The 27,859-nt window shown below is 46.2% G+C and overlaps 2 protein-coding genes across 8 annotated transcripts in view; both read right to left on the bottom strand.

Annotated features, from left to right (window-relative positions):
- Positions 1-7,911: 7,911 nt before the first annotated feature.
- LOC122633693 (methyl-CpG-binding domain protein 2) lies at positions 7,912-9,889 on the bottom strand. 2 transcript variants are annotated; one of them, XM_043821918.1, is made up of 5 exons: positions 9,588-9,889; positions 9,281-9,422; positions 8,862-8,915; positions 8,186-8,431; positions 7,912-8,053 (listed from the first exon to the last, which is right to left on the bottom strand). In XM_043821918.1, exons 1-5 carry the CDS (start codon positions 9,716-9,718, stop codon positions 7,955-7,957), a joined length of 672 nt encoding a protein of 223 aa, XP_043677853.1. In that variant the 5' UTR covers positions 9,719-9,889; the 3' UTR covers positions 7,912-7,954. The 2 variants fall into 2 exon arrangements, with proteins under 2 accessions (XP_043677853.1, XP_043677863.1); XM_043821928.1 differs by lacking the exon at positions 8,862-8,915 and having other exon boundaries at positions 9,588-9,876.
- Positions 9,890-10,013: 124 nt separating this feature from the next.
- The window catches only part of LOC122633675 (protein groucho-like), an 83,240-nt gene continuing 65,394 nt past the window's right edge, over positions 10,014-27,859 (bottom strand). For 4 of the 6 annotated variants that reach the window (XM_043821856.1, XM_043821866.1, XM_043821897.1 and 1 more), the window contains 6 exons: positions 14,472-14,612; positions 14,110-14,392; positions 13,763-14,021; positions 13,413-13,688; positions 12,713-13,316; positions 10,014-12,613 (listed from right to left, as the gene is read on the bottom strand). In XM_043821856.1, coding sequence (XP_043677791.1) covers positions 12,506-12,613; positions 12,713-13,316; positions 13,413-13,688; positions 13,763-14,021; positions 14,110-14,392; positions 14,472-14,612 — 1,671 coding nt within the window. In that variant the 3' untranslated portion in view covers positions 10,014-12,505. The remainder of the gene's footprint in view (positions 12,614-12,712; positions 13,317-13,412; positions 13,689-13,762; positions 14,022-14,109; positions 14,393-14,471; positions 14,613-27,859) is intronic. The other 2 variants (XM_043821887.1, XM_043821876.1) reach the window with 2 other exon arrangements.

Here is a 27,859-nt window from a genome sequence, read left to right as displayed (position 1 = left end):
CTCCTCCTCTTCTTCTTCTTCTTCTACTTCTACTTCTTCCTCCCTCCGACACTCGCTTCGCCCAACGATGTTCGCGAAGTTTCCCTACTCTCGTCGCCAAACACCCCCGCCGCACCCGGCGCTACCACCTCGTCGATGTCTCGTCGCGCCACGCCGACTATTCTCTTCCGGAGCGACGAACCCCCGCAACTCGTCCTGATACCCTTCGATCGCACCACCAACGAATATGATCTTCAACGATTCGATTTGACTAACGAAACTCGAGCAAACTCTGCGAACCAAGCCTTTTTATTTTTTTTATCCTTGCGAATTCTCCCTTTCGCAACCCCCCGCGAGCCTCGCAAAGATCCAACTCGCGTGCTATCGTCGACGAGGAGGGAAATGCAACAGGAAGGAAATTTACGACTCCGTAGGAATAATAGCGATGCATCGTTGAGGTCGTAAAGCTTGCTCGCATCGTTCGTGCCTCCTATCAAGCCATAAATTAAACGCAACGTCGAGCGTACCCCAAAGGAAAGCTCTGCCGGATATCAAGAGGAGCCCGAGCTCTCGCTCCGTTAATTATTTCTTTCTCGAATCGTTTTTCTCTCTTTCCAACGGGAGTCGCTACCGCTTCTTTGTCTCTCGCGTCCGCTTTCTCGTTCCGAGGTAAAAAGTTAAAAGCGAGATTATAACGATGATTCGATAAGTCGACGACAAATTTTCAGCGTCGTGTAAAGCGTTAACAAATTTGCGGTGGAAATTCTCTCTCTTCTGGAATAGTAGCCCTAACTCGGAGGAAAGTTAATGGAATTACTTCGATTCGTGGTTAACGGACGAAGGAGTAAATCGAAAACTCGAAATCGTCCGACGATTCGACCGAGTTAAGTTTCATCGATCCATCGTCGTTTAATTCGACGTCGGTATCTTCCTTACCTTCCGTTAAAAAACGCATAAATTAAGGTAGAAGAGTTCGATGAGATAATTCGACTAGAAGCTAATACGTTCGTTTTCGTGTTATTTTTAGGAACGTAGATAGTCGTGGAAAAATACGCGAAGGCGTATACCTGCGATCCAGCCTTCTCTCGAGTCACCAGTTCGACCAGGCAACACCTGTTCGGCTAGCGGTTTTGTTAAGTAAGAGAAAACTGAGAATTTGGCTAAAACGATGCAGAGAAAAGGACGATGGACCTTGAACCAAGGTGCAAGCCGTGTCTCATTGTTCTCTGCCGACGACCCTTCGTTTTCTCTTCTATTCTCTTTTCTTTTCGTACGGTCGCTCGTTCGTTCAGCCTTCGACTTTTCCCTGAAACCAACGGCTTTTATCTCTCTTGGGTAAAACCGTTCCTTTTCTGCCCAGGCTAAAAGACTCTTATTTTGATGAGAAACGTATTTGCATCGAGTCCAGATGAAAATCGATAACCCGTGGCTCGCACGTTCGCGTATACGCGGGACGAGAGCGTCTATCGTAAGCGGAATTATTTCGCGAATAAATAAATCCGCGGCCGATCGTTGAAAATTCGATGAAATTAATCCAACAACGTTGTCGGCAGCCACGACAAACGCATTATAGGGCAACGTTCGAAAATTGGAGCGGGCATCGATTCGCGCTGCTTCGCGCTTTGTGATTTCTCGAAAACGCGTGACGCTAATACGGGGGCGAATCATCGCGTTAGATATTTATCGGAGAGATATTCGATTGCTTTTACGTATCCGTGGCAATACATGGGATTTATAGTTTCGCATCGGTTTACATAAATTTCATGAAAATATTCAATATTTATGGTATCATCGCGTTGGCGTCAGGCAAACCTACGATCGCGCGACGAGTAAGCTTCCCCGTCGTCCTGCATTTCGCGAATCTCTTTTCGACTTTCCATTCCTCCCTAACGACTCCTGTTCGATCTTTTGGAAACGCAACGTACCTCTCGTTCGTGAACGAGATAACACGTTCGAAGGAATTATGGCGAAAGAGTAACGAAACGAAAAACACGGATTATCGGCACCTAATTAACTACGCGATAAGAGATAATGGGAACATAGAAAATAAGATAAGATGGAAATAATAAAAAGGAGTAAAAGAGAAAGATTCATTGAATTTCACGATCGGATTCGGTCGAGCGAGCAAAGGCACGATTCGAGCGACTAGCCGAGCGACTAGCCGAGCGACTAGCCGAGCGACTAGCCGAGCGGCCGATTTTGTTTCTCCTCGCTCGTCCGATCCAACGACCCGTGGTGCGTCTCTTTCTCTCGTTCTCTCTCAAGGCTGTCTCGGGACGCCACCTTTTGCCCAGGGGAGCACCTGCCGAGCGTTCTCGCGCTCCTACCTCCTCACCCGCTCGTAAATACCCCCGAGTTATCGTGTTTTCGAAGCTCGTTACGAGCCGTACCGATGTTTCCGTGGCTTCCTCCTCCTCGTCGATGCTTCCTCGAGCTCTCCTCTCGAACGAACCACGAGCGGAGTCGCGAAATAATACGAGCTTCGCCGTTCGGAATCAGCCAGCAGCATCGTCGGCGATACTATAAAAGCCCTTTTGTTCCCGGACGATGTATCCTCCGATATCGATGCGCAGGCATAAGCGATCCGCCCGACTCTTCTCTTCGGCTAAAATCGAGGGAAACAAAGGAACATTATCGCGCTCGACAATACGATTTGAATTTCGTCAGAAGATAAGATACGTGTACGATGTAAGACGTACGAAGATCGTGACAAACGAAAAGGACTTTATTACTCATAACGGTACAGACTCCTCAAACGCTGTATTAATAAACGTTATTGAATCTTGTCGCGTCGGGACGGATCATAAATCTCAACGAGAAATAGGTAAATGTTATTAGTCAAAGTTTCGCTCGAAGGTAATCAGTTATCAAGACCTACTCGTCGTCAACAAAACAAATGAATCATTCCTTTCCCCCGTGATCTCTCTCTCTCTCTCTTTTCGAAGAAGATTGTTTTCCAAAACATCGGATGCGTTATCGACTTTGTCAGATGTGAAAAATAAGACGAGTATGAATAAGACGGAGGGGTTAAAGGGACTCTGAACCTTTGGAAATAGTTGCCTTCTCGCGACGGCGCGCCGATCTGGCTCCTCTTCGGCGTCCAGCGTATTTTTAGCGCGTGCAACCGGTTGCCTTCCACGGCGATCATTGTCGTTGCTTTGCAAAAGCGCTCCCAAGAGCCGGCCCTCCCGTCCTCGGCAAGGTGTGCAAAGCCGATGTAGCGCTGGCGCGGCGCTGAATCGCTTTCGCGCGACCGTGCGAGAGAACATTTCTTTCGATTTCGATCGAGCGGGGTGTAACAACGCGGGAGAACCGCATTGCTGGCCTCTGAGTCGGCTGCCGTCTGACAATGAGTTGCTTCTAGCCGTATCGACGAAGACGACGACGAACTGGGAAGCTTCTCCTCTCGATAACGACAGACGATCGTCCTTTCTCTTTGCGTCGCGTTTATCGTTTAATCTCGTATCGACGAGAATTTACCAAACGCGTATTATCAGCGCGTGCATTCTATTTTCGTTTAGATCTAATCGTATTGAAAATTGCTAACGTATAAACGCCATCATGGTGGTTAATTTTTTTTTTTATAATTAATATTCGATCGTTTGTTACTTTAAACGATCACGAACAAACGCGCGATCTAATGCACGTATTCGAGTTTTCATTGCTCGCGGGACGAGTCTTTGTAGGAGTGAGAGAGAAAGAGAGAGAGAGAGAGAGAGAGAGAGAGAGAGGGACAGACAGACAAACCGCCGAGAAGAGGGTTTCGGTCAGAGACGCTCTCGGCCATGCTCTCCGTTGCGGGAGGCCACACGATTTTGCGGGTAACCGGATATTAAGCGATAGTCGATCGATATCTCGATAATTCGCTCTCCCGGATAGATGCATCGTTGCGTTCGCAATCTCTAGGACGTCCTCGACCTTGTCCCCTCTTCCTCCTTTGAGTCATTATATTTCGACGACGATCGGACGTTTTTTAATGAAATATAACGTCCTTTTTGTCTTTAATAAAGCGAGATCAAAGAAATCGCTCGAGTTTAATAAAACATTATTCTCCTTTGTGTCTGAAAGCTAATGGAGATGGCTTTTGAATCATTCTACGATTTAAACGTTATTTATTTTCTAATGCGCCGCGAGACGAGTGCATACAGCACGTAAATTTTTCTTACGTTCGGAAGGTTTCTTGCGACACCCTTGCTGGTGTCTGGAGTCTGTGGCACGAGAAGGGGAAGAAAAGAAAGAGAGAGAGAGAGGGGGGAGGTAGAGAGGGAGAGAGAGAGAGAGAGAGAGTGGTAGTCTTCGATCGAAAGAAGAACTTGGTTGTAGGAGAAGCGAAAGGCGGAGGGTCGAATGGAGACGACGAAGAAACGTAGAAAAGGGAGCGCGAGCGAACGTCGAGAGAAGAGGGCCGCTTTTCAGACGGTTCAATAGATTTCGATCTTTTTTCTGCGCTCGAAACGGAACGGGACAACAATGGAGCCAGACGGAAAGCGAGAGCGGTCTTTAAGCTTTCCTATGTACGCTCGATAAATAAAAACGTCCTGGGTATATAAAATATGTATACATATATGTAGGTAGGTATACGTATATATTTTGTTATATAAAATATCGAGACCGTAAAAAGAAATTTTATCTTTGAAGAATATTAATATCGTTATACCTATATCGAAAATCGTTAGGCGTTTTCCTATGTAAAGACGCTTCATAGAAGTTTCGTTGTGTGGGCCTGTAAAACGGGAAAAGGGAAACAAATGAAAGGTAGAGAAAAGATTTCGAGATAGGTCCCAAGAGCGGAGGCTGCGGAAAGCGTGGCGTTCCGTGTTCGAGCGAAAAGCCACGGCTATGCGTGCGTGCATTCTCTCTTCTTTCTCTTCTCTTCCCTTCCCTACCCTACCCTACCCCTCCTCATCCCTCATCCCTCTTGCCTCCGGACCCCTCTCCCTCTCCTCTCTCGCGCAGCCTACGAGAGAGAAAGTCAGTCGACATCGATTACGTGTTGCCAGTTGGGAGTCGAAGGTCCCCCAGCTGTTCTTCCGTCGAGAGACCGATGGACCAACGCCTCCTTTAAAGAACGTCGATTTTTCACGTCTTTCGGGTATGTCGGCTGCGAGAGAGTCCACTCTTCGAAAGATGACATACGCCAAACAATGAACTCTTCTAGGAAGATTGAAATAGACGGTAAAGGATCGATAAAATAAAACTTTACGATCTCGAGACAGCCATGTGACCCGTACTATCCTCCTTCCGACGTGTCTACGTTTTATTTTCGTTCTTTCACGTACGAGTCGACTCGAACGTTATCAAAGATCGATTACATTGCGTAATGAGAAAATAATGAGAAAAAAATGTGTGCATCCATTTAACGATTCGTTTTCGATCGACTCGCTTCCTTCGCATTTGTACGTATCGGCTTCGGTATTATTTTCGTGCCGTTACGAACGAACGGTGCTGCCGTTGACTGCCATTCCCAAGAGACAGATGTTTCGTGAAAAATCGTGCTCGCTTCCGGTCGGCTCGAGACTTCGAGGCGAACGCCTATGTACCCGCTGGTCAACTCGGTCAGCTCGTTCGACTTCCGTCGGTCGAACGCCTGCTCGAAAGATCGATAACGCTTCGTTCTACAGTTCGCTCTATTTATATGCGAGTACCGCACGAGACGGATTATATTCTCCATTAACTTCGTTTCCTCTTTCTGGAGAGAAAAAAAAAAAAACAGAGAGGAGCGAAAAAAGTTACAAAGTTGCGTCTAATCGGGCTCAGAATTTCGATCATTTAATCATTTTCTTTTTTCTTCCGCTATTTCTTATACTTGATTAAGCCTACGTCGGAATATTTGTCTTCCTTAAGAAAGAACAATAAATCAATTCCAGCTAACGAACCATTTGTACCGAGTATCGCTATCGAGAAAAACACGATGTTCCTCGAAATTGGGCACCCCGACGTCTTTTCTCGTGCTCATCAGCCTCGAGCTAATCCATTCGATCCTAGCAAGAAGAAAGCTAGGGGTAGTGGAATGAGAACGAATCGCGTCGGACCGTAGGGTGTCGCGTACGTCACTACGATGCGGGTTTTCCGCCATTATAAAGCCAATAGAGCTACAATTTACTCGTCCTTCCTTCGACTTTAATATTTGTACGTGCTCGCATAGACGCACACACGTAAGAAGGTAGATTGAAATGGGGAAGAAATGGAACGAGTCGCAAAGATTTAAAAATGGTGCAGGCCGAGGGTAAGGAACGATCTGGTTCGATCGCGACGTCGAGGAGGAAAAAGGGCGAGCCTTTTGGCGAAACAGCACGGGGAAACAGCTGTTGGACGATGATGGTGAGAAAAGGACGGCGAGGTTGAGGGCCTCGGAGAGTACGAAGAGGGAGAGAGAGAGAGGAAAAAAAAGAAGGTTACCACCTGGCTTACCTGGCTGTTCGTTCTGGCTTACCTGAAAAGCTGGCGATACGCCATTGTACGTACTATATACCTATTATATACCTGGGGGCCTCGGGTATTTCTTTTGTTGACGAGTTGAGCTCCGAACGAAGGCACCTCGTCTACCCGTTCCCAGACGATGGCACGAGTCTCTCCTTCTCCCACTCTCTTTTTCATTTTATCCTCTCTTGCTAAGGCACAACAACGCGAGTTCACTCTTCTTCTCTTATTCTTATTCGTCTTCCCTACGTACGCGAAATAGCTTTTTTTTTTTCTTTTTTTGAAACGATTCGAAAAAAGTCGTTCTCTTCTTTTCGCGCTTCTCTTCTGTCTCCGTCTAGCCGTGAGACCTTCTTACCCGTCGTTGTTCGAGCGTAACGTCGTTCGCAAGAAAAAAAGGGCTTTATTGACCCGGGCTCGTTCGCCCTGATCGTCGAGTACCGACGATTTCACTCTAGGTACACTTTCTTTCTCTCCCTCTCTCTCTCTCTCTTTCTTTGTGTATGAGATCGCCCTTCTCGTCTTCTCTTTCTCTCTCGTTTCTCGCGTCACTCGACGAGAATTGCGAAGAAAGATCGAATCGCTGCTAAAGAGCCAAGCCCTACAACGTAATAATAAATATGCCGTTCTCTTCCACACCCCATTTCGTTCTTTCTCATGTTCCATCTTTTCCTTCGCTCAAATTATATACGTAATCGCGACGAGACTTTGATACGTGTCTACGTTTTATTACCGATTACTGCAAGTCGAGTTTTTCTAAAGCGTTCTCCAACGAATCGTTTCATTTCTATCGCATTTAGTCTTGAAATATTTAGAGTAGTTTGATCGATTTTAAACGCTGTTGTCTACCTCTCAGCAATAGCGTCTACCTTTTCTCCTTCCTTTCGCTTTATTTCCTTCAATCTCCCTTATATCTTCTTTCTTTTTCTTGGCTTGTGTACCAGAACAAGATCGAATTTCCTACTACACGCTCGATCGTTTACGACAATATCGGATTACGAGTGGTTGTCCTTAGCGCTTTCCAACATGAACGATTTCAATCTGATTAATTTGATCTTTCTTTCGTGCAACTCAGCTGAAGGAAGTTTAATGACCTAGAATCCGATTGCGTGTGCATCTTTCTTCGAATGTTGCGTCTCGTATTTGCGAGACATTACGTTGCGTTGCCTGGTAATGCCAGACGAGAAAGTTGCTGGATGGAATATTAAATGTTGCGATAGCGACCAGTTAACGAAAGTAAGGACGCATTAATCAGAATGTTAACGTAATAGATTACAAATCGTGGTTTTTCCGTCGAGATAAAGCGTTCGTCCGAAAGGCATCGACTTAAGACTAAATTAACACATAAAAACGTTTCGCCTCGATCTCCGCCCTTTTTCTTTTCGATCTTTCTTAGTTTTTCTTTTCTTTCTTTCTTTTTTTTTTCTTTCTTTCTCTTTTCTTTTTTTTTTTTTTTTTTTTTTATAAAACATTTATTATAAAAACTGATGCGTGATATAAATTAAAACGAACTTAAAACTAAAGAATGTATTATCGATAATATGGCTAACAGACTTTACGTAGGCATCCCTCGTAGCGCCTCTTGCAATTTTTTTCTCGCTAGTGCTACGCGATCCTCTTGTCGCTTGATGTCTTCGTCCGCTATGGAAACAGCCTTTAAAGACACACGATTTTAATGATTCGACTTAATTTTTCGTAAAACGTTCGACCGCGAGTACGACGAGTGTTTAAAATCGTTAGATCGTTAATGATCGAGTACTCTGTCGAAAGTTACAAACAGTTCTACCTGTACGAGGGGTTGATCGGGATTAAGAAATACTCCAGGATTTTTTTCCAGTGCCGTTTTAGATCCTGTTTGGCCAGTAACAGGTTGAGAGGATACGTGAAGAGCCGTAGCTACGCTTTGTAACAAAGTTTCTTCGGTTATATACGGTCCTACCGGTTTAAGAGACTTCGGTAAATCCATTGCGTCAAACTCGTATCCATCTGGATCGCAAGCTCTGAGACCTTCTAAACGTTTCTCCCAAAATAGCTGCAAAATTACGATCGTAGTTAATTAGGGTGGTAAGATTAGCCGTGTCAAGACTTGTATATCGGAAGTGACTAACGTATAAAATAAAAGTATATAATTACCATCGATGCTACAACAAAAGGTTACTTCACAAAATAAATATTTAATGTCAAACTATATATATATATATATATACCTTGCAAGGTGAGTATTACGTGGGAAAGTAAAGTAGGATAAAATTTAAAAGCTAGTAAAAATGAAATTAATTTCTAACGTACCAACAAATCCATCGCATCGACTTTCTAAGAGAAGCATTTGCATCGTCATATATCGTGGTATGCGCAAGTACAATGCATTACAATAGGGATTCGATGCAAAGTTTCCACAAAAAGTAAGATACAGTAACGTAAAATCATACGAACGTTTTGACGAGCGCGTTAAATAGAATTACCTGTTTAGGCTTATCTTGGGAGCCGTATTTGCCATCAGCTTTATCGGCTCCTTCCTAAGGGAACGATTGGATGTTTGTAACATGAGAATCAAAAGGGAAGGCGCACAAAATGGTTTCGAATGTTTCCTATATTAGAGCGATCCCTTCTTAGAACGTTTCTCTGATGTACATAAATCTTTGGAAAAAGCATGCCATATTTTTAAGTATCATACGTATGGATGAAGAACGGAGAGAACGATTCACTGCGATAGGGTGTATCAAAATCGTAGTAACTTGTCTCATAGAGATTACTCAACGTGAAATAAAAGTAGGTGCTAGCGGATTCCATATAAAAGATACATTATCAGTATGAAAAACCATTTCTTATAAGGTCAATACCAAAGGGACCAGTTTTACGTCCCATTAGTACGTCTACTAACCTGTTTTGGTTTCTCTTGATTACCATGCTTTAAATCCTTTACTTTTCCCTCTTGCGTTTTGTATATAGTAACCGGTTGTTTAAATATGGAAGCAGTTTGCCTTATAGGCGGTACCAACGATGCGTCGTTCCTTACACCACGGCTAAAACAAATATAACCAACCAAACGAATGTAACCACTGGATACGTCCGACGATCTATCACTTTCATACGATTGATCGCACGGGTGATATTTTCAATCGAGATCCAGTTACGACGTTCGATACGTCCTATAAATAATACCATAATAATTATCGTTAAACACATACCTGTAATAATAAACGTCAACCTTTCCCGTAGACGTCAATTGATTTTGACTTTTTCTAGCCGTTTCCTCCCTCGTTGACCAATTCGTCGGTAATGCCGAAGGATATTTCTTTTTCTCCACGGACATGTTCATCTTGCCGACTATTTTTATTACACTAAACAATAAATAATCGAGATAAAATACGGGATCAAGAAGGGACCCTACGCGCTTCACGAACGGCCATGTCGTAATTCACCGGTGAGCGTTCGTTAAACGCTCCGACGCGTGGCAGCACTGTCGCTTTAGTACGTAGTTACGACGGAGTGGCGCTGCGATCGACGCTCGAACTACGCGAAGGTCCGACGTACGATCGTCCTCCTCATTCGTCGCGAAGCAGGGAGAGAGAAAAGTACGAGGAGGGTAGGAATGTAAACAACAAGTCGAAATGTATATATAGATATAGATGATTTAATTGCCGAAAAAACAAATCTCGCATAGTCATAGGAACGATATGAAAAAGTGACGAAAGAAAACATTAATTGTCGGCTGTCTTTTCTCCGGTTATAAATGACCGTTCTTTCGATTAGCGCGCAGTCGGTGCGCGAAGCACGAGTAGTTTGGAGGTACGATGATTCGACGAACGCGGGATAGGAATAAAAGGAAAAATTGTAATCGTCGCAGGCATCGAATTTGCGATTACTTTTGTCCGCGTTGTGTATGTATGTTCTCTCTTTTTTTTTTTTTAATATTACCGTAAAAGAATATCGATTCTGTACACATTGATCCGTTAAAGATAATAAACTATTGAGTCTTCTTGAGGTATCGTTGTTTCTATTGGTCTATATCGTCGTCGCGACTGTGATCGTCGTCACAAATCGTGTCGTTTGACCTCTCCGTTTCAGAAACGTTAAAAAAATCGATCTCGTTCGACTTTTGCGACGATCACAGCGTTTCGAGTAATGCGCGTTCAGTGACGCGTACGTATCTGTCCTGCGGTTTTTTTTGCGTTTGTGTCATCCTGTAACAAAATATAAATCTCCGTATGCATTGGCTGCTTCCGCCGTTCGGCTTGGGAGAAGGGGGATAGCGTTTAATAATGGCGTCAACTAGTACCCTACTTTAGGAGGCTTCTCTTTCGACATCTTTTTAATTAGCGCGGAGAGGGATGGATGGAAAGGGGAGAGGGGAGAGGGGGTAGGGAGGGAAGAGAAAAGTAGAAGAGACAGAGCGACAGAGTGGTACGAGCAAATCGCTATCGTTGGCTTCGCGCGCGAGTCTATATCCCGTCGATGATACGGACGCAAGCTCGTACGCCGACCGAATTTGCCGATGCGCGATGGCCTAAATCTAAGTTTACGGTCATAAAAATAATTTGTCAAATATTTGTCTAAAATACGTATGTATGTACGCGTTAACGGAAGGCGTGGACACGCATTTTATTTTCGATCGATGTTTGCGTCACAGTGAAATGTATCCGTCTCTAAGACGATCTCAAGGACAAAATTATTTTCCCGTTTATCGATACAAACAAAAGAACGAGTCTCGCACGCGAGTCGACTCGCGTTTGCAGTAAACCGCTCGAACTTACGATACATACATACGCGATCTGTAAAATAACATACTATACTCTTAGTACACACGTCGAACGCACGTTCAAGCTGCACGCACGCGATCGATCCTATGAACACATTCGCACGTAGTAAGAGACTGGCAGTTGTAAAAGGACTAACGAGAGTTCAGAGATACGCTCGAGACAATGCTTACTGCGAGAATAACGGGCTTCCGCGTACGAGCTCGTCGATTCGTCGGACGTGATGATGCCTAAAGCATTTCGAGTACGCGCTCGTTAACATAACACAGAATGGAGATAGATTTCGAAAAAACGATACGACGATCGACGTAACGTCGAACGTGAAAGAGCGTGCTCGAACGAAATATTTTCTAAATCAAATTACATACTCTTCGTAATGGAAATACGGACCAGTCGTCATGCTTCTTACGTTCTCGAGCTTTTTCTAAACAACATCACAGCGCGCGATCGACAAATGATTCCATCCATAAATGTTACATTCGCATTGTTTTGGCATAAACGCTCTTTCTATACGCGTGTTCGATATATTTTGCGTCGGTTGTGTTTCTTACGTATAATTCTGTATCACGACACACATTCCTACTACTTTCGACGAGTTGTGACGCACCAGATATCGGCGTTCAACGCGTCGACGAGCACCCTTGCCGATTTTACGATCGACGAGGATCAAGCGCGAAAATGGAGAACGACGCGTACGACGAAGTGCACGATATCGATCGATCGATCGCTTCTCTCGCAATCACACGTAAAAGATATACTTATAGCATCGAGTCTTCTATATTACATCAGCAACATATTACACGCACCGTCGGACTTTTACCTCCTATCGTTTAGAGAGAATTTCGTACAAGAATCTTCACGTCTCCTTCCTCGTTCGTACCTACTTATTACCAATTTTTCCTATACAATCTTAAATAACTAAGCGTTTCTCGTCTGTATCTCTGTCTAGCTATATATATATATATATATATATATATATATATATATATATATATACGTTTGTGTGTGTGTGTGTGTGTGAGTGTGTATGCGTGTATACTCATAAAGTAACGTTGTTCGTCCAACGTACGAGCGACGCAGTTTTCACTTTTGTCATCACCGTAAACGTCGATACTTTTTTAATTCGGGTTCTAGCGTCCGTCTTGTATCAGACTTAAGAGGCAACAATGTTCTTTTTTTAACTTCGTCCGCACCGTCGTCGATAAGTGATCTCTTCCACCAGTCGACGAACAAACTCGTTGTCACTCAAGAAACATACACTGTCTCAAGCCTTGACGCGCAACGACGTTCGTTGAGATTCTCACGCGTTTAATGTTCTTCGAATGTCGAAGCGTTATCGAAAGAACGACTCAATAAATCACTTCGTAGACGGTGGCTTTTTTGTCCCCTGATCCTGTCACTATGTACTTGTCGTCGTTGGAGATGTCGCAGCTGAGCACCGACGACGATTCCTTTGACTGCAAACGAGAATAGAAAGAAATGGTTGAATTTACGTTGCGTTGTGTCGGTTCGTTCGATGAGAGAGAGAGAAAAAAAAGTGGAAACGCGAGGTTTACCTGGAATATCGATGCTCCATACGGCGTGCGCCAAGCGTTCAACAAATTATCTTTGCCGGTCGAAACGAACCATTTGCCGCAGGAGGCAAAGCGTAACGAAAGAACGCAAGATTCGTGCAAATGTAGTTGGAACTTGTCGGGTTTCGTTGCGTGAAGAACCTCGACGTTCGAATTTTCCATTCCGACCGCGAGCCACTCGTCGTTCGGGCAATAACCGAGAGAAAATATCTGCGACGTGAAATCGTGTTGCTGCAGCTGCCTACCCTCTCGAAGATCCCAGGAACGTACTGTGTTGTCGAGACCACCGGTCCAGAGTTTCGAGCCGTTCGCAGAGATGTCGATGCAAGAGGCACCGTCCGTGTGACCTTGAAATTGTCTGACCAACGTTTGATTTTGAAGATCCCAGACGGCGATGTTTCCGTCGCTGCAGCAACTGAAGCAGACCTTGGAGTCCGGAGAGATCGCCAAAGCGTAACAGGCAGGCGCGGAAGAAGTTAATTCCGCTTTGATTCTCGGCGTTGGACTGGCCAGATCCCAGATGCTCAAGTTGCTCGCTTCGCCACCCACGATGAGCGTCCTACCGTCCGGTAACAGTTTGACCGATCTGTAAGTAGCGATAGAGAAGACGTCTTGGTGAGTAACGTAGAGTAGGATCTGACGGAGGAATATCATCGAGGAGCTTATAGACGGTCGTTCGAACCTGATGTAATTGTCTCGTTGCAGACAATCGAGTTGGGAAACCGGCTTCGCGCTACCGCTCCCGCCTTGACTGATGTCCCAAACCTTGACGCAGCCCTTGCCACCGGTGTAAACGTATTTCGTCGGATTGGAGATCGTCACCGCACAGACCACTTCGCCGTGAGTGAGCGTATTTATTTGACGCGCGTGCCTGGGTATTCCTGGAGCTGCGAGAGCGTCGGGTGGAAACGGTACCGGTTGCATCTGTCCGTCGCTCAACACGTGAAAGCTGTAGGCTCTGCGAACGGGAAAAGCTTTATATACCGGCTTTTCTATATCGTAGAAAAGCGTAAGAGCGGAGAAAAGACTTACGGTTTTCCGCCGGGTACCCCGAGAGGTCCGAGAGGTGCTCTCATACTACCGTGAGGATCGTAGAGCTGTTGAAGCGGCGGTCTGGCGGGATATCCGTTCAAAGCGGCAGGAGGATAGCCGAGCATGTCCACGTGAGGTCCTGCGGGCGGATGATGAGGCGGAGGATAATGAGGGGGATAGGGGCCTACCGCCGAAGCGGAGACCAGAGGCTTGCTGGAACTCGATGGTTTTAGGCCACCCGAACCCGAACTACTGCCACCTGACGAATAAACATTTTCTTCTTATCTAAAGTTCCTTCGGTAGATCGATCTATGGGAAATAAATAGGGTAGAGACGCGTCGACGTACCTGCCGAAGTAGGCGTAACTGGTTTCGAAATGGGAGTGGTAGCTTTTTCTCGTTCCTCCATCTTCTTCGCGGACGGGGTACTGGCGTTGCTACTGGTACCGCTTCTAGGCGACGGAGGTGGCACTTCTTTTTTGACCTGTCCGCTCAACGGCACCGAGGAAGGTCCTAGCTTGTCCAGGCCATTCTCTCTCGGCGAGGTAGTACCATTCGCGGCCGGACTCGTCGGTCCTTCGCTCGCGTCGTCGACCACCAAGTCCTGGTCGCTCTTTTCGCCATCGCTTTGCTGTCGCAGAGAACGTGCACGGCTTTATTAAGGCGAACCGAATGATCTTACGACATGGAGTAACATGCGGGCTACCTACATGGCCTATGTCCTTGTCTTGCTCCTTCTTCATCTTTTTCAAGTGTAGGTGCTCGTGATGCTGAGGATCCGGCGTGCTACGGGGCCTGCTGTACTTTTCGCGTTCCGCCGGCGATATCGAGCTTCTCTGAAACGTTAAAAACTTCGTTACTTGCTTTTATTGCACGTATTGGGTGACTTGAAATAAAATGCATATCGGTGAATTAAAATAACGTACTTGAATATTCATGGAAATTCGATACGACTCTTCCGACGAATCCAAAATTATTTTCGCGTTATAATTTGGAGATTCGATCGATCGAATCCTTGCGGACGCGTCGAGAGACGATTTTCGTAAGCGTTAAACGCTCTCGCGCCGCTGAAAATAATCGTCGCGACCGGCCGATTATGTGGGTGTCACCGAGAGCGAGCTCGGTGTAGATAATCGTTTACATGTAGAAGAGAGGGATGGAGAGAGAGAGAGTATCGGATGTGGGGTGTTGCGGAGGAGGCGATAGAGCGAGTGGAACGAGGAGAAAGTATCGAGATCGAGGGTGGCCTGTAAAACGAGGACGGTGTTAGAGTGTATCACGTGGAATCTCTCGCATCCGCGATACGAGCCGCTCTTTCGCGCACGGTTAATGCGATTTCGCCGATTTCATCGCGGCTTTTTACGGCCTGCAATTTTGCTCCTCGTTGGATTTTCACGGAAGAGTCGTGAGAGAGGAAGCCAGCCAAAAGATCGCTCGCAACGAAACCTTCCACTCGAGTCGGACAATTTTCAACTTTTTCGGATTAAATGAAAAAATGTCTTTGCGAAAACTTCTTTACGAGATCACGCTTCAAATCCTCGATTAAAATCTCGAAGGAATTTGGTAACACTCGTGTATACATCCGGCTAAGTATCTCCTTTGTTGCCGAGGATCGTATCGTTGAACCGATACTGCTTCCCTCGCGCAACGATATCGAACGGTCGTAAAAATTCCGGAATCGTATTTCGAGTAAAACTAGATGGAAGTGATATTAAAGAGATAAATCGATGCTACACCGTTATCCTGTTTCTTCGTATAACAAGAAGAGACATCGATGCGTCCGATCTATTTCTTTCTTGCTCTTTCCTTTTCGAACGAAACTTTTACCGAATTATCATCTCCGTCCTATCTCGCGATGACAATGAATTATTTAAATAAAAAGAAAATGAGAACGGAGTATGGCTTTCGAGAGGAACAATATTAATAAAAGTCTCTTTCTTTTGAAAGGACACTTATCGACATATAGCGACATCCACCGACAGTGGAAGATATTATCGAAAGAGAAGTTTTACGAGCGACAGTTTTGTCGTCGATACAGTATAGCATTTTCTCTCTCTTTCTCTCTATCTTTCTTCCGTCTGTTTCCCTCACTCTGTCGATTAGATATCGGTACCCTTTCCTAGCCCCGATAACAGCGTACCATCTTGCAGAGCACCGTAAACCATCCCCCTTTTGCCTCGACCACCCTCCTCCGGCACTTCCGAAGTAAATCTCCTCTTCTCAATTACCCCGTCCCTGTTGCCACCACCCCGGTACTTCATCCACCAATAGCAACGGCAACGGTGGTGGCAGTGGCGGCGCCACCTTTAGCTCGGTCCATTACCTCGACACCTCGCTATCCTCTCCTCCTTTTCCTCCTCCTCCTCCTCCACCTCCTCCTCCTGACCCTAGCAAGCTCATCGAGTGGAAGGAAAATAAAAAGGAAAAAAGAAGACGGCTTTCGAGTCAGGATCGCGTAGCTAAAAGGACGATCCTTCTATCGACGAAGAGAAAAGAAAAAAGAGAAAGGAAAGAAGAGAAAAGAGAAAAGAGAGAGAGAGAGAGAGAGAGAGAGAACGGGATGATTCGCGATTAAATCGACGCTCGGCCGAAAACGATTTTTAGATTTGCAGAGGGATGATAAAGCGTCGGGTCTAATGGCGAATGAAAGGTGCTTCGGCGCGTGGAAAGAAAGCGCCTCCGTTCGATCGAGAGTAACGAACGCTTTTAGTCGACTATTTTCGCAGCCGTCGTTCGTTTAACTGGCCGTGAGCGATAAAAAGTCGAGCGAGATTGAATTTATGGAGGAAGATTCGAGCTCCCATCGGTATTCGATACGAGTGATCGACTTCAAAGCGAGAATGTTCGTAAGGTATACGCTTCGTAGTTTAACCCGTTAAGGGGTTGCTACTTCTTGCTCTTCATCTTTGTAATCTTCTCGTTCATAACAAGAATCTATGAAGAGAGGATAGATGGGATTAGATGCTTTGAGAAAAAAATCTTGTAGAAGATACAACAACCTCTTGACGTATAAATAAAATCGATGAGAGACAACGTTTTATTTACACTCGCTCGAGTTTTTCATCCGAAGAAGGTAGTCCCGGGAAAAAGCAGAAAAGAGCGGGTGGAAAGAGAACGAGGGGGAGAGGGAGAGGGAGAGAGAAAGAGAGCAGTGGCTGGAAACACGCGCGCAAACACGTACGCTCGCACGACGAGTATTTCACGTAGGGAGGAATCCCCCAGGGAACCATATTACGTGCTTCCATCGAGTTTCCTCGCGTAAAGACCTCCGGAGAGATCCTTTTCCTTCTCACCGAAGCTGCTGGAAGAGAGGACCGTCTTCTCGTTATCCGGTAATGGCAAGCCACTATTTATCCGGACGAGGGCAGCCCGAAGAAGCAGATGGTATACCGCTTGTATTCCTCAAATGGAAAAGCCAAAGAAAGAGAAAGACAGGGGGAGAGAGAGAGAGAGAGAGAGAGAGAGAGAGAGAGAGAATGTCTTCGTTGTCCTTTTCCTAGCTCGACGCGACGTGCCGAGGGAAAACGAGGATGTGATATAGAAGAGGGAGGGAGAAGGAGAGAGAAAGAGAAAAAGAGAGAGAGAGAGAGAGAGCAAACTACAAAGTATATATCTGGGAAAACCGCATTCTCCTGGTAAACTCTCAGAAACATTAATAATCGAATAATTCGATCAAAGACGAGAAAAATCTGGCACGGTCGGTTCTTCCTATCTCTTCTTTCCTTTCAAAGTACATAGCCGAAAAGATGGAGACGTTCCAAAAGTACCCGTATGCCGTGGCACGAAGACGGACGATCTATATAAACTGATCGTAGCTCAAAGGCTACGAGGAAAGAACGTCTTTCTTCGAGATCCGCGTTACAAGCGATCTCGAAGCGACTCGTCCTCCTTCCTCCTTTTCTAGCTGCTATCGAACCGTCGAAGAAGAAACCTCTTTCCGCTCTCGTTACGTGTCGTCTTCGAGAACAGCGATATACCGAGTAGGACCGAACTCGAGAGAAAGAGAAAGATAGACTCGAGTGAAGAGGACGAGAAGAGATAGAGGTTGTTGGAGGTGGAGGGAGAGAGTAGACGGCCTCCATTCACGTAAGTTTACTTACAGCAACCCCACCGGGTGGATATACCCACACCACTCTTTCCGGCAAAGAGGGTTCGTGTCTCGATCAATATGGGGGTTGGTAGCCTCCGAAGAAGAGGCGGTGGCGTGGGTGGAAGCGAAGGAAGCGTCGTGGGTGCACCATAGATATATAGACTTTGTAGTGTTAGGGACGACTTGGTCCGCAAGCAAGCAGCCAGCCAGGCAGGCAACTTGGCAAGCAGCAGGCACCAAAGTATGGGTCGGGGGCTGAATGTCGAGCTTGGAAGGAGGTCTGCGGCGGCAGCCGTGGTAGTACTGGTGGTGCTGGCGGTGGTGCTGGTGTGCGCGGCATTGGGGTTGGTGGTTGGAGCCATGAGGGTGGTAAGTGAGTGAGCGACTCCTTCACCACGGCGCTTCGTCTCGACCCGACTCATACCACCGAAACCACCCTAACTTTACGGATATATTCCGAGCCATCCTTCTCTCTCTCTCTCTCTCTGTCTCTCTCTCTCTTCCTCCACGACACGCTGCTCTCCTCGACCTTCCCTCTTCCTCTTCTGTCTCTCCTTATTCTTACTCCTTCTCTCTCTCTCTCTCTCTCTCTGCTTTTCTCCTTTCCCTTCAAGACACGTCCCTACCTCGTTCAACCCCGATAGTGCCTGTTTCTCTATTCCTCCCTCCGCATTCTCTCTCTCTCTCTCTCTCTCTCTTTCTCTCTCTCTTGCTCTAGTCGTAGCCAAGACCCCGAGAGATGAGGTTACGAGCCAGAGTAGCGTCTCCCAAGACCCCACAAAACCCCAGCTGGTACAAGATTGCACTCAGTGGTTCTCAACCAAACGTTGTAAGATTTTCGACACGTAGGTAATTGACTTCCTTGAAATTTCAATCATCGTGCCATTTAGTATCACGCTTTGTAACTCACTCTCTGGATATGTAAACACGATCGATGTATGCACATTTATTAAAGCGACTAATCGAGGAAGAAAGAACTCAGTGATTTCGCTGGACGCGTTTACGCGATCGTTCGTTTAATCGATTCGATTCGAAATCAATGCAGGAACTCTGAATATTAAGCAAATTTCGTTGGTCGATTACAATTTTGGTTTCTCTCTCGTGGCGATTAATTTAATTAGCAAAATCACGGTTTGGTATATACGAATACGTAGGAGAAGATGCATGGCAACCGGTTGACGGGCAGCAAGTGTAATTATTTCGACGGTGGTCGTGGTTGCGAGTAAGTGAGGGGTTGGGGCGAGTCAGAGGAGGACGATACCCGGACGGACGTTCCACTCGGGGATGCATGGAATTTTTAATGACCGCGACGCGAGCTTCGCTAACCGGTTCCCGAAATCGCCCACGTGTCACTAGGTCACCACGTGCATCCATCACCCTGGCAATTAGTGAACGTGAATTTTTATTTCCGCTTTACGCGCAGGTATCCGTCGTTCTCTCGCTTCGGCTCGTGCTCTCCATTTTTTTTCCTCCTGTCCGACTCGGCGCGCGCGCGGTAATTATGCAGCCGATATAACAGGGAAATGAGAATCGGTTTGAGCGTGCTCGCCGTTTTTTCTTCTCTCTCTCTCTCTCTCTCTCTCTCTCTTCCCTTTCTTTTCGTTCGCTTGGAGCTCGAGACGGAGGTCGCATCACGAGATTTATGTTTCGGCAAGGACTTTAATACGCGAGCCCTTTTGCTCGCTCGATAAATGCGCTCAATGTCTCGAGTTCCAACGACTTTCCAAGACTTCTTTCCAAAAAATTTCAAAGCGACGAGCTCTCTTTTCCCTATTTTATTCAGAACGAGACAAGATATACAGTGTCGGTGAATCGCTTCGCGACAACGACGAACGGCGGTGCAAATCGGACAAAAATTCACAGCTACCTAATTTATAGGTCCGTCATAAATCCAGAGCGGACTGCAGCAGCCATTGCCAACGCCATCGTCGTTCACCGTCGTTTCTCCACGTCGTTCAGATGTCCTATCGGTAGAGCTATCTTCCCTTTTTTTCCCTTTTTTCTACCTCCCCAACCCCTCTCCCTTTCCTTTTTCCTCTATCCTTGGGCGAGCATTCCACATCCCTTCGTCCCTTCTCTCACACCTCCGTTTTGTTCTATCTCTCGACGCGTCTAACTCGTATCGTCACAGCTCTCCCGCTCTTCCTCTTTTCTCTCTTTCTACAAGGCAGAAACCCTGCAGGAGAATTTGCATTTTTAAATTAACTCGCCTCTGTTTGCAGCTATCTCGGCACGGCGCCGCTACCACCGAGTAGGGCTTTACAATTTTATGCAACAACGCGCGCCGAGTGGCCCCCTTCCCGACTCTCTCTCTCTCTCTCTCTCTCTCTCTCTCTGTCTCTCCTCTTCCACCCTCGACGCAACTCCCGTCTCTAGTTTCGTCTCCTCATCCTTGTTCTCGTCCTCTTGCTTCGTCCTCTCTCCATCGAATACGAGTATATCGTTCCCGGTCTCTCGCATCCCACCTACGCATGATCGATATTACCGTCCTCGTGTCGCGGTGCTCGGCCTACCGTCGATGCACCGCGATGTCGTTGACGTTATCGTTGCGGCCAATTAACACCTAACCGCAAGACTGACCTTTACGAAGTGCCGGCACGCGCGCGCATTACCGTCCATCGTACCTAAGTACTACCTGTCGACGATCTACAGGGTGTCTCGTAATTATTATCAAATAAATTTTCTTTCCTCGATCGATTAGTTACGTCGCACCGAATTAACTTTGAAAATTTCCGCTGAAAAAGTCGTCGACCACCCATAGCGCGAGGATATTTCTTTTTTTTTCTTTATCTTTTCTTGGCGACTTCTCGTCGCCGTCGTTCTTATCGGCGTGAGGTTCTTTCTCGGAGGTGGAGCCCTAAAATGCTTGGCGCACGAAAGCCTTCGACGCGCATTGCCAGCGAGAGGAGAAAGCAGAAAGAGTAAAAAAGAAGAAAAAAAAAAGAAAAGAAAAGAAAAAGGAAGAAAAAGGAAAAGAAAAAGGAAAGATAGAAGAGAGGAAAAGAGAGATACACCTTAGAGAGTACTCTTTTACGAGGCGGCCGCTTCTTAAAGATACGCCGTACCTACTCTGGGAGCAAAGAGCGTCCGTTGAAAAGAAGAAGGACGAAATAAAAAGGAAGAAGGCAGGGCAAGAGAAAAATAAGGAGCAAACAGAATAGCCTGCCGTAAAGTGCCTCCGCGTTATCCAGGAGGAAGGAGGAAACATTTTTATCGCTCTGACGGAGAGGAGTTGCAAGATGCTCGTGACGATGGCTATGGTGGTTGTGGTGGTGGTAGTGGTGGTAGTAGTAGCGAAGGTAAGAGTAGATGTGTCAGGAAATGCCAAGAGACAAGGAAGAAAAAAGAAAGAAGGAACGAAGGAAGGAAGGAAGGAATGAAGGAAGGAAGGAAGGAAGGAAGGAAGGAAGGAAGGAAAGAGGAGGAGTCGCGGTAATTGAAAAGCCCGCGGTGGATCCCGATCGTCGCTTTATTTCGCGTGCTCGACGGTGTCGGCCCTCTCGGCTATTATCTCGCCCGTTCCTGTGTCCCTCCTTCTTCTCCGGCAACTCCTCCACCCCTTTCGACGAGTCCCTCGAAAGAAGAAAAACGAGAAAGGAAAGGAGGATCGGGCGAGACGTCGAACCAACGCGAAACGAGTCTAGAACGAAAGAGGGCGGGGGAGAGGGAGAAAGGACGAAGAGGGGAAAAAACACAACAATGCCCGCGGAGGTGCATTCTCGCGCGATTACCGACGCGAGCGGTGGACTTAACGAATGGCTTCGTAAACCGTGGCCGCTTTAAGGTCATTACACGTCGCAAAAAGGGAGTTAATGGCCATCCACCGTCGTTGAGACGCCTCGGCAAGAAGGGAAAGGGACGAAAGAGGGAAGAAAGAGTGGGAGGAGAAAGAGAGAGATAGATTGGCGTGGAATTCCAAGTGTCGTCGATCGACCGACTGATTTATCGCTCTCCCCTGCATCCTCCGTCGAAAGGATGTGGATAAAGGGTAAAGTATGTAGAGAGAGAGAGAGAGAGAGAGAGAGAGAGAACTCGTTGAAAATTGCGCATCAAAGGCGTTCTCGACAAACTCCTCGAATAAAAAGTACCTCGCGGAGTCTATCGATTTTCGAGAGAATCGTTAACGCGAAAACTTGTTATAAAATCGGATCGGTACTTTTCAACTATTTCAAAATATTTGTCTACGATAGAATTCGCGATAATGGAAAGTTATCTGTGTAAAAAGTGGTTTGTTCGATCCTCCCTCGTAACGAGCGCATGTCCAACATTTTCCAGTTAACTTCTCCATCTACTTCCCTGCTTTTTTTACCCTCCTTCTTCGTCTTCCTTTTTAACATTCTCTTTCTCGCTCGCTCTGCCAACGCGATTATATTGTGAAATATATACGGAGCCGTAATTACGGGGCGGTCGAGTCTCGTCGAGGGACTACCGGGCGTCGTTTTATGGCCGCCTCATTAAATTACGGACTAATTACCGGTCGGCGAATTATTAAAAAGGTTAGTCGACCGTTAAACGCGCCGCTCCTCGTAAAAGCGGAGCGTCGACTTCGCGTGGCCCGAACGAGACGAATAAAGAGGGAACGAAGAGAAAGAGAAAGAGAATGCGAGGACGCGTGGGTGCGCGCGTGTTTCTCGCGTCGGCGGTGGCGCGTCATTAAAAAATACACCGTCGCGTCTTCTCGGTCACGTTGCGCGTAATACTTTATTCCGCTTTATGACCGATCGTTCTTATCGCTTTACTTGTCCGATCTGATTTACGTCGCATCGACTTACCTATTATACTTCTCCAGGCAAACTTTCCTTTTTCTTTTTCCGTTTCTTTCCCTCTGTTTTCTTAATAAATTACTTCGAGGACGATCTCGAGCGTGCGAAACGAGTGCATCAAGAGGAAGAAAGGAACGAAGGAAGGAAGGAAGGAAGGAAGGATGGAAGAAAGGAAGAAATCGAGCATATTATAAGCGGAACGAGAGGAATTCCACAACGAGAGGGCAACGCGATTCGTTCATCCCGAGTCGGACTCGTACCTAACCGGTTTTTCTCTCGACGAGCGAGTAGACAAGAGAGATGGAGAAAAGAAGGAAATCGAGCGTTAACCGTGCCGGATACACGCAGAAATCCCCGGGCGCCCGACGTTCGTTCCTTAGGTCTCGTCGTCGTCGTCGTCGTCGTCGTCGTCGCGTCGTCGTCGTCGTCGTCGTCGTCGTCATCGTTGTCGTCGTTGTCGCGTCGTCGTCATTCCGCGTCGTCGTTGTACGTACACACTCGTCAAGCATTTCTGCGAAATGAAATCAGGTTTCATCGAAGGTACCTACGTTATACGAAGTTAAGAGCGATCCGCAACGAATCGTCTTACCACGGTCTTTTACGATCGGTTCTCTTTCCTTCGTAGACGTAACTTTGAAACACTGGTAAAAAGTTGAGTTAAACGGGTTACGATCAGTCACGTATCCTAATCGGCGATAATGTAAATTGAAAATTTCAGATACGTACAAAAACACGAAGAGTCGTAGTTCTTTTTTTCATAAACGAAAAGAGATAGCTTTTTGTTTCGCATTATAAATCGAGTGGTAGACTCAAGGCGTTCCGTGAAAAAAGCGTGACGATAATTCCCATAGCAATTTTCCACGATTTTACGAGCGTGGAAAACGACGAGAATAAGATATACGAGCAGGAAAGTAAGTAACGCGTCTGAAGATAGGAAATGAAGGTGGATTAAAAAAGAGAGGAGTCGCTAAATATCACGAAGGCAGCACGGTACTTTTAATTAATTAATGCCAGAAAGAGGGTAGCGTTTTTAGGTAAAATTCACTCTTTGAGTCGAGCGGGGAAGGCGAGTTCTCCTTTTATAAGAGTCAAATGTAAGACGAAGGGAAGGAGAGGAGATAGAAAAATGAAAGAACAAAAAATAATTGAAAAAAGAAAAAATAAAGAAATAAGGAGACTCCTCGAAAGTAGGTATTTAAAAACGTAAAGTGTCGGAAGAGAGACCGTGGCAAGGATTGAAATCCGAAAAGAAAAGGGGCGAGAGGCAAAGAAGCGGAAAAGAGGAGACGAAGACGCGGTATATCACGACGCAGAAAAGAAGGTACAAGAAGAGGAAAGTCTACGCGCTGCTAGGACGACGTTTCAATTAGTAATTAAAACGTAACAGGCTGCTACTCTCTCTCTCTCTCTTCCTCTCTTACTCTTTACCGCTACCTTCGTATAAGGTAGCTCTTGACTCCTTTATACTTATACCATCCCCGGCAGCCACCATCGCCATCTTGTAAATTAATTAATGCGTCCGTAACAAGATCAGAGGTGTCGGTAACGCAAGGGAGATCGGTACTCTCCCGGCGTGTTCATCGAGCGAGAGTACCTACGCTTCGAATCTTAGTCTTTTTCGTCTCTCTCTCTCTCTCTCTCTCTCTTTCCCTATACGTATTATATACACACGTATACATATCTCTTCGTCCTCTCCTTTCACCCTTACAATTAGTGGAAACGCTTACAAAGATGTTTGCTAATTCGTCAATACGTCTTTATATTCAACGTAAACTCGTCCTCCTAAATATAACGACGTTCGACAGAGAATTATTACGGAGTTCCCCTATGGTACAATAAACTACGATCGCCAAATCGGGTTGAGGCAACCTTGGCCAAGAGCGAATTAGTTCATTTGAGGAAGTTCGCGGATAAAGCGAAACGACGAGAGGAGGAGTTCCTCCTTCCCCCGCTCGTAGCTCGGTGTCAGGATCTCTCGACCCTTTCAAACCCTTTCATCGGTGCTTCGCCCGCTTACATAATGCAGCCACTCTAATTAAAATAAATTACACCCTCGGTTCCCCTGGCCCTTTCTCTCTCGCTCTTTAGCTCTTCCTGTCTTTCCGCACGCCACAGGACCCTCTCTCTTTCACGAGTCTTTTTTTCGACGCCCACCCTAGCGTTTTTTTGTACCGCACTTTCGACCACCCTCGTTCTCTCCTCGAGCAACCCCTTGCTCTCTCTCTCTCTCTCTCTCTCTCTCTCTCTCTCTCTTTCTCTCTGTCTCTCGCTCTGTTCTACAGCTTCTAGTAGAGCGCGTCCTTGTCTCGCACGCGCGCTCGTTTATTTGCACTTTATTCGAGATTTAATTTACCGACCTCCGGACGACAGACTCGTTGGTGAGCGCTCGACTCTGTGATGGGATTAAAAAGAGGAGGGAAAGAGAGGCGCGTCGATGGGTAAGAGGAGGATGAGGAGCTGGAGGTGGAGAGAAAAGTTGGAAAAAGTGTACCTCCATCGCGAGGCTCGCGACCAATGGCAGACGAACCGCCGGAAAAATGGCCGAATCAAGGAAAGAGCGAGGTACCCGACGACGAGATAGGGCGCGACGATCGATATGACGCCTCTGCTACCTCCACCTTCGCTATCCTCGCGATTTATACCATCTTTCTCCATTTTCTCTTTTTCTTCGTAGTCTCTTATTCCTCTCTTCTTTTTTCCCAAACAAGAACAAATTAAACCGACAAAGATACTTACGAACTCGTCCTGTTGATTCGAATACGATACCGGACGATTCTCGTTAAAAGTATTTGGTTAACTCGCTTCGTCGCCAAGAGAACACGATTCGATCGCACATTTTAGTTCTCATAAAAAGCGATGTTAAATTATCGAGCGTCGTATGTATGTCGTATTTCCTTGAGTCGCCAACGGAATTCCACGATCCATCGATCTGTTTTTGGCGTCGATCGTGTGGAACGAACGATTCAAAAGGAGAAAGAGAGAGAAAGAGGAAGAGAGAGAGAAAGAGGAAGAGAGAGAGAAAGAGAGAGAGAGAGAGAGAGAGGGAGCGAGCGAAAACGACGAGGGTGATTTCAATTACAGCAAAACACGGCACTAATTACACTCGTTGGAGTCGCACGATGGAGAGCTTAAAACAGAAAATCGCGTCCTCTTCGTCGTTCTCCTCTTCCTCCTCCTCCTCCTCCACCTCTCATCCCTTCCTCCCATCACCCTCCGCGTTCCACTCTCGTATTCGAGCGAACGAATTAATGCGGCGCCTCGCCTCGAGGACTTTCCTCTCGCTTGGCATCGAGGGGCCACTACCATCACCCGCTTTCGCGACAATTTACCGCGAGCCTCACGGATCGGGCGTAAGTATCGTGAAATTCAATTAAGTTCTAGGGGCAACGTTGGGAGGGGAGGGTGAGGAGATGAAAAAGGAGAAAAAAAATCGACGGTACCCCACCCAACTCTTCCTCTGTCACCTTCATACAAAAAGGAAAAGTGGTACGATTCGTTTCGATAAATAAATCTTCCAGCTCTCTCTCTCTCTCTCTCTCTTTCTCTCTCTCACCCCTCTGTTTCCGTCCTTCTTCGTATCTCCGATCTCTTTTCTCTCGTTTTTACTTCTACCTTCCGTTTCACACTCAAGGCCGGTCGTACTCACCTCCATGAATTCGTTATGAGCCGGCGATCGCTAAGAGACAACTCTTCTCTTACTCGCACTTCTTCATTCTGATATTTTCCTTCTATTTATTTTTATCCTCTTCGACAAGAAACGAGTAAAACTTTTGTTCTTTGGCTCGAGAAATCGCGGAGAAATAGTATAGATGGGTAGAACGAGAAGAGGTAGGATACAAGCAGTACCGAAGAGAAAAAGAAAAAGTTTCCCCTTGAGAAGAAATGGGCGCACGAATAATAACGTAGTAGCATTTTACCCCGTCGACGGTTTTCCATTTAAGATACGAGAAAGCTCCTTTCTTTTCCTTCGAAAATCGAAGAGATAACAAGAGAAAGGGAAAAAGAAAGAGAAAGAACGAGAGAGATAGAGATAGAGATAGAGAGATAGACAGAGAGAGAGAGAGAGAGAGAGAGAGACAGAGAGAGAGAAGCGACGGGGACGTTGACGATGAATGGATGAGAGAAGGGTAACATTGAGATAGGAAGGGCGGAGGGAAGGACGGAAGGAAGGTCAATATCGATGGAAACCTATTATCATCTATCTCCATGCCGATGTAATGGACGCACAGGTCCGATTATCAATCCTTAATAATTGTGCATATTAACCGCGCGCTAATTATCGACCACCAACCGCGCACCACCAGCGCCGCTGGCAAATCGCACGAATTATACCGAGTGTATTCGTTGCTAAAATGCCAACCAACCGACCGACCAACCGACCAATCGACCGACCGACCGACCGTCCAACCAACCGACCGGCACCACTGGTCGATTCCAATTGCAAGCGGAGTTTCGTATTTCGAAAAAGGTAATTACGCGCAAAGTCTCTCTCTCTTTTCTTTTTTTTTCTTTTTTTTTTTTACGCTCGGAATAACTCGCCGAACGTAATCGAAAAATCGCGATACAACGCGACCCGTTTCGACGACTGCTAGTTAACGTTCGACGCGTCGGCCATCCTTGATTTATGCGACTCCCATTACCTTTTATTTTATTCGCGCAAAATAGTTTATCGTACGGCGATAACGGAAAATGGGTTCGGGCTGGTGTAATCTCGTTTCAGATTCATTTCGCAGGATTACCATGCCGTTCGCGACATCTCCTTCCTCTTTTTAGCGATTTTACTGTAGAAAATTAATTGCGAACGATCGGTGATCTATCCAATAACATCGCGAGGCCAGTTCCATTTCATTTCTTACGAAGTGAAGTTGCTTCGAACTGGGAGATCGCTCGATAAAAAATAGAAAAGAAGAAGGAAATAAGCTTTATCGGATTATTTGTTTTAACGAAAGTGGAACGGCCAAATAATATGGATTACCGTCGCTTCTCGTATTTCGCATTAAACGCGATTATTCGAACGTATATCGTATCATGTGGAAAGAAGGATTGGTGACGAGGGGACGAAGAAAAGGGAAGAGGGTAGGGTAGTGCGAGAGAGAATGCAAATATAAACCTGGCAAACAATGGGCCAACATCGAACCGCCTCGTTCGTTTAGTGCTAAATATGAAGCGTGAAGACGAATAAATATTTGTAGGCGCATAATGTGATTTTCCTCGTTAATTCGCACTCCGATCCGATATACTTTAT

This window comes from Vespula pensylvanica, chromosome 1 (assembly GCF_014466175.1).
Source record: "Vespula pensylvanica isolate Volc-1 chromosome 1, ASM1446617v1, whole genome shotgun sequence".
Lineage (NCBI taxonomy): Eukaryota > Metazoa > Arthropoda > Insecta > Hymenoptera > Vespidae > Vespula > Vespula pensylvanica.
The sequence above is the reverse complement of the archived record's forward strand: the minus strand, read 5'-3'. Positions and strand labels throughout refer to the sequence as shown.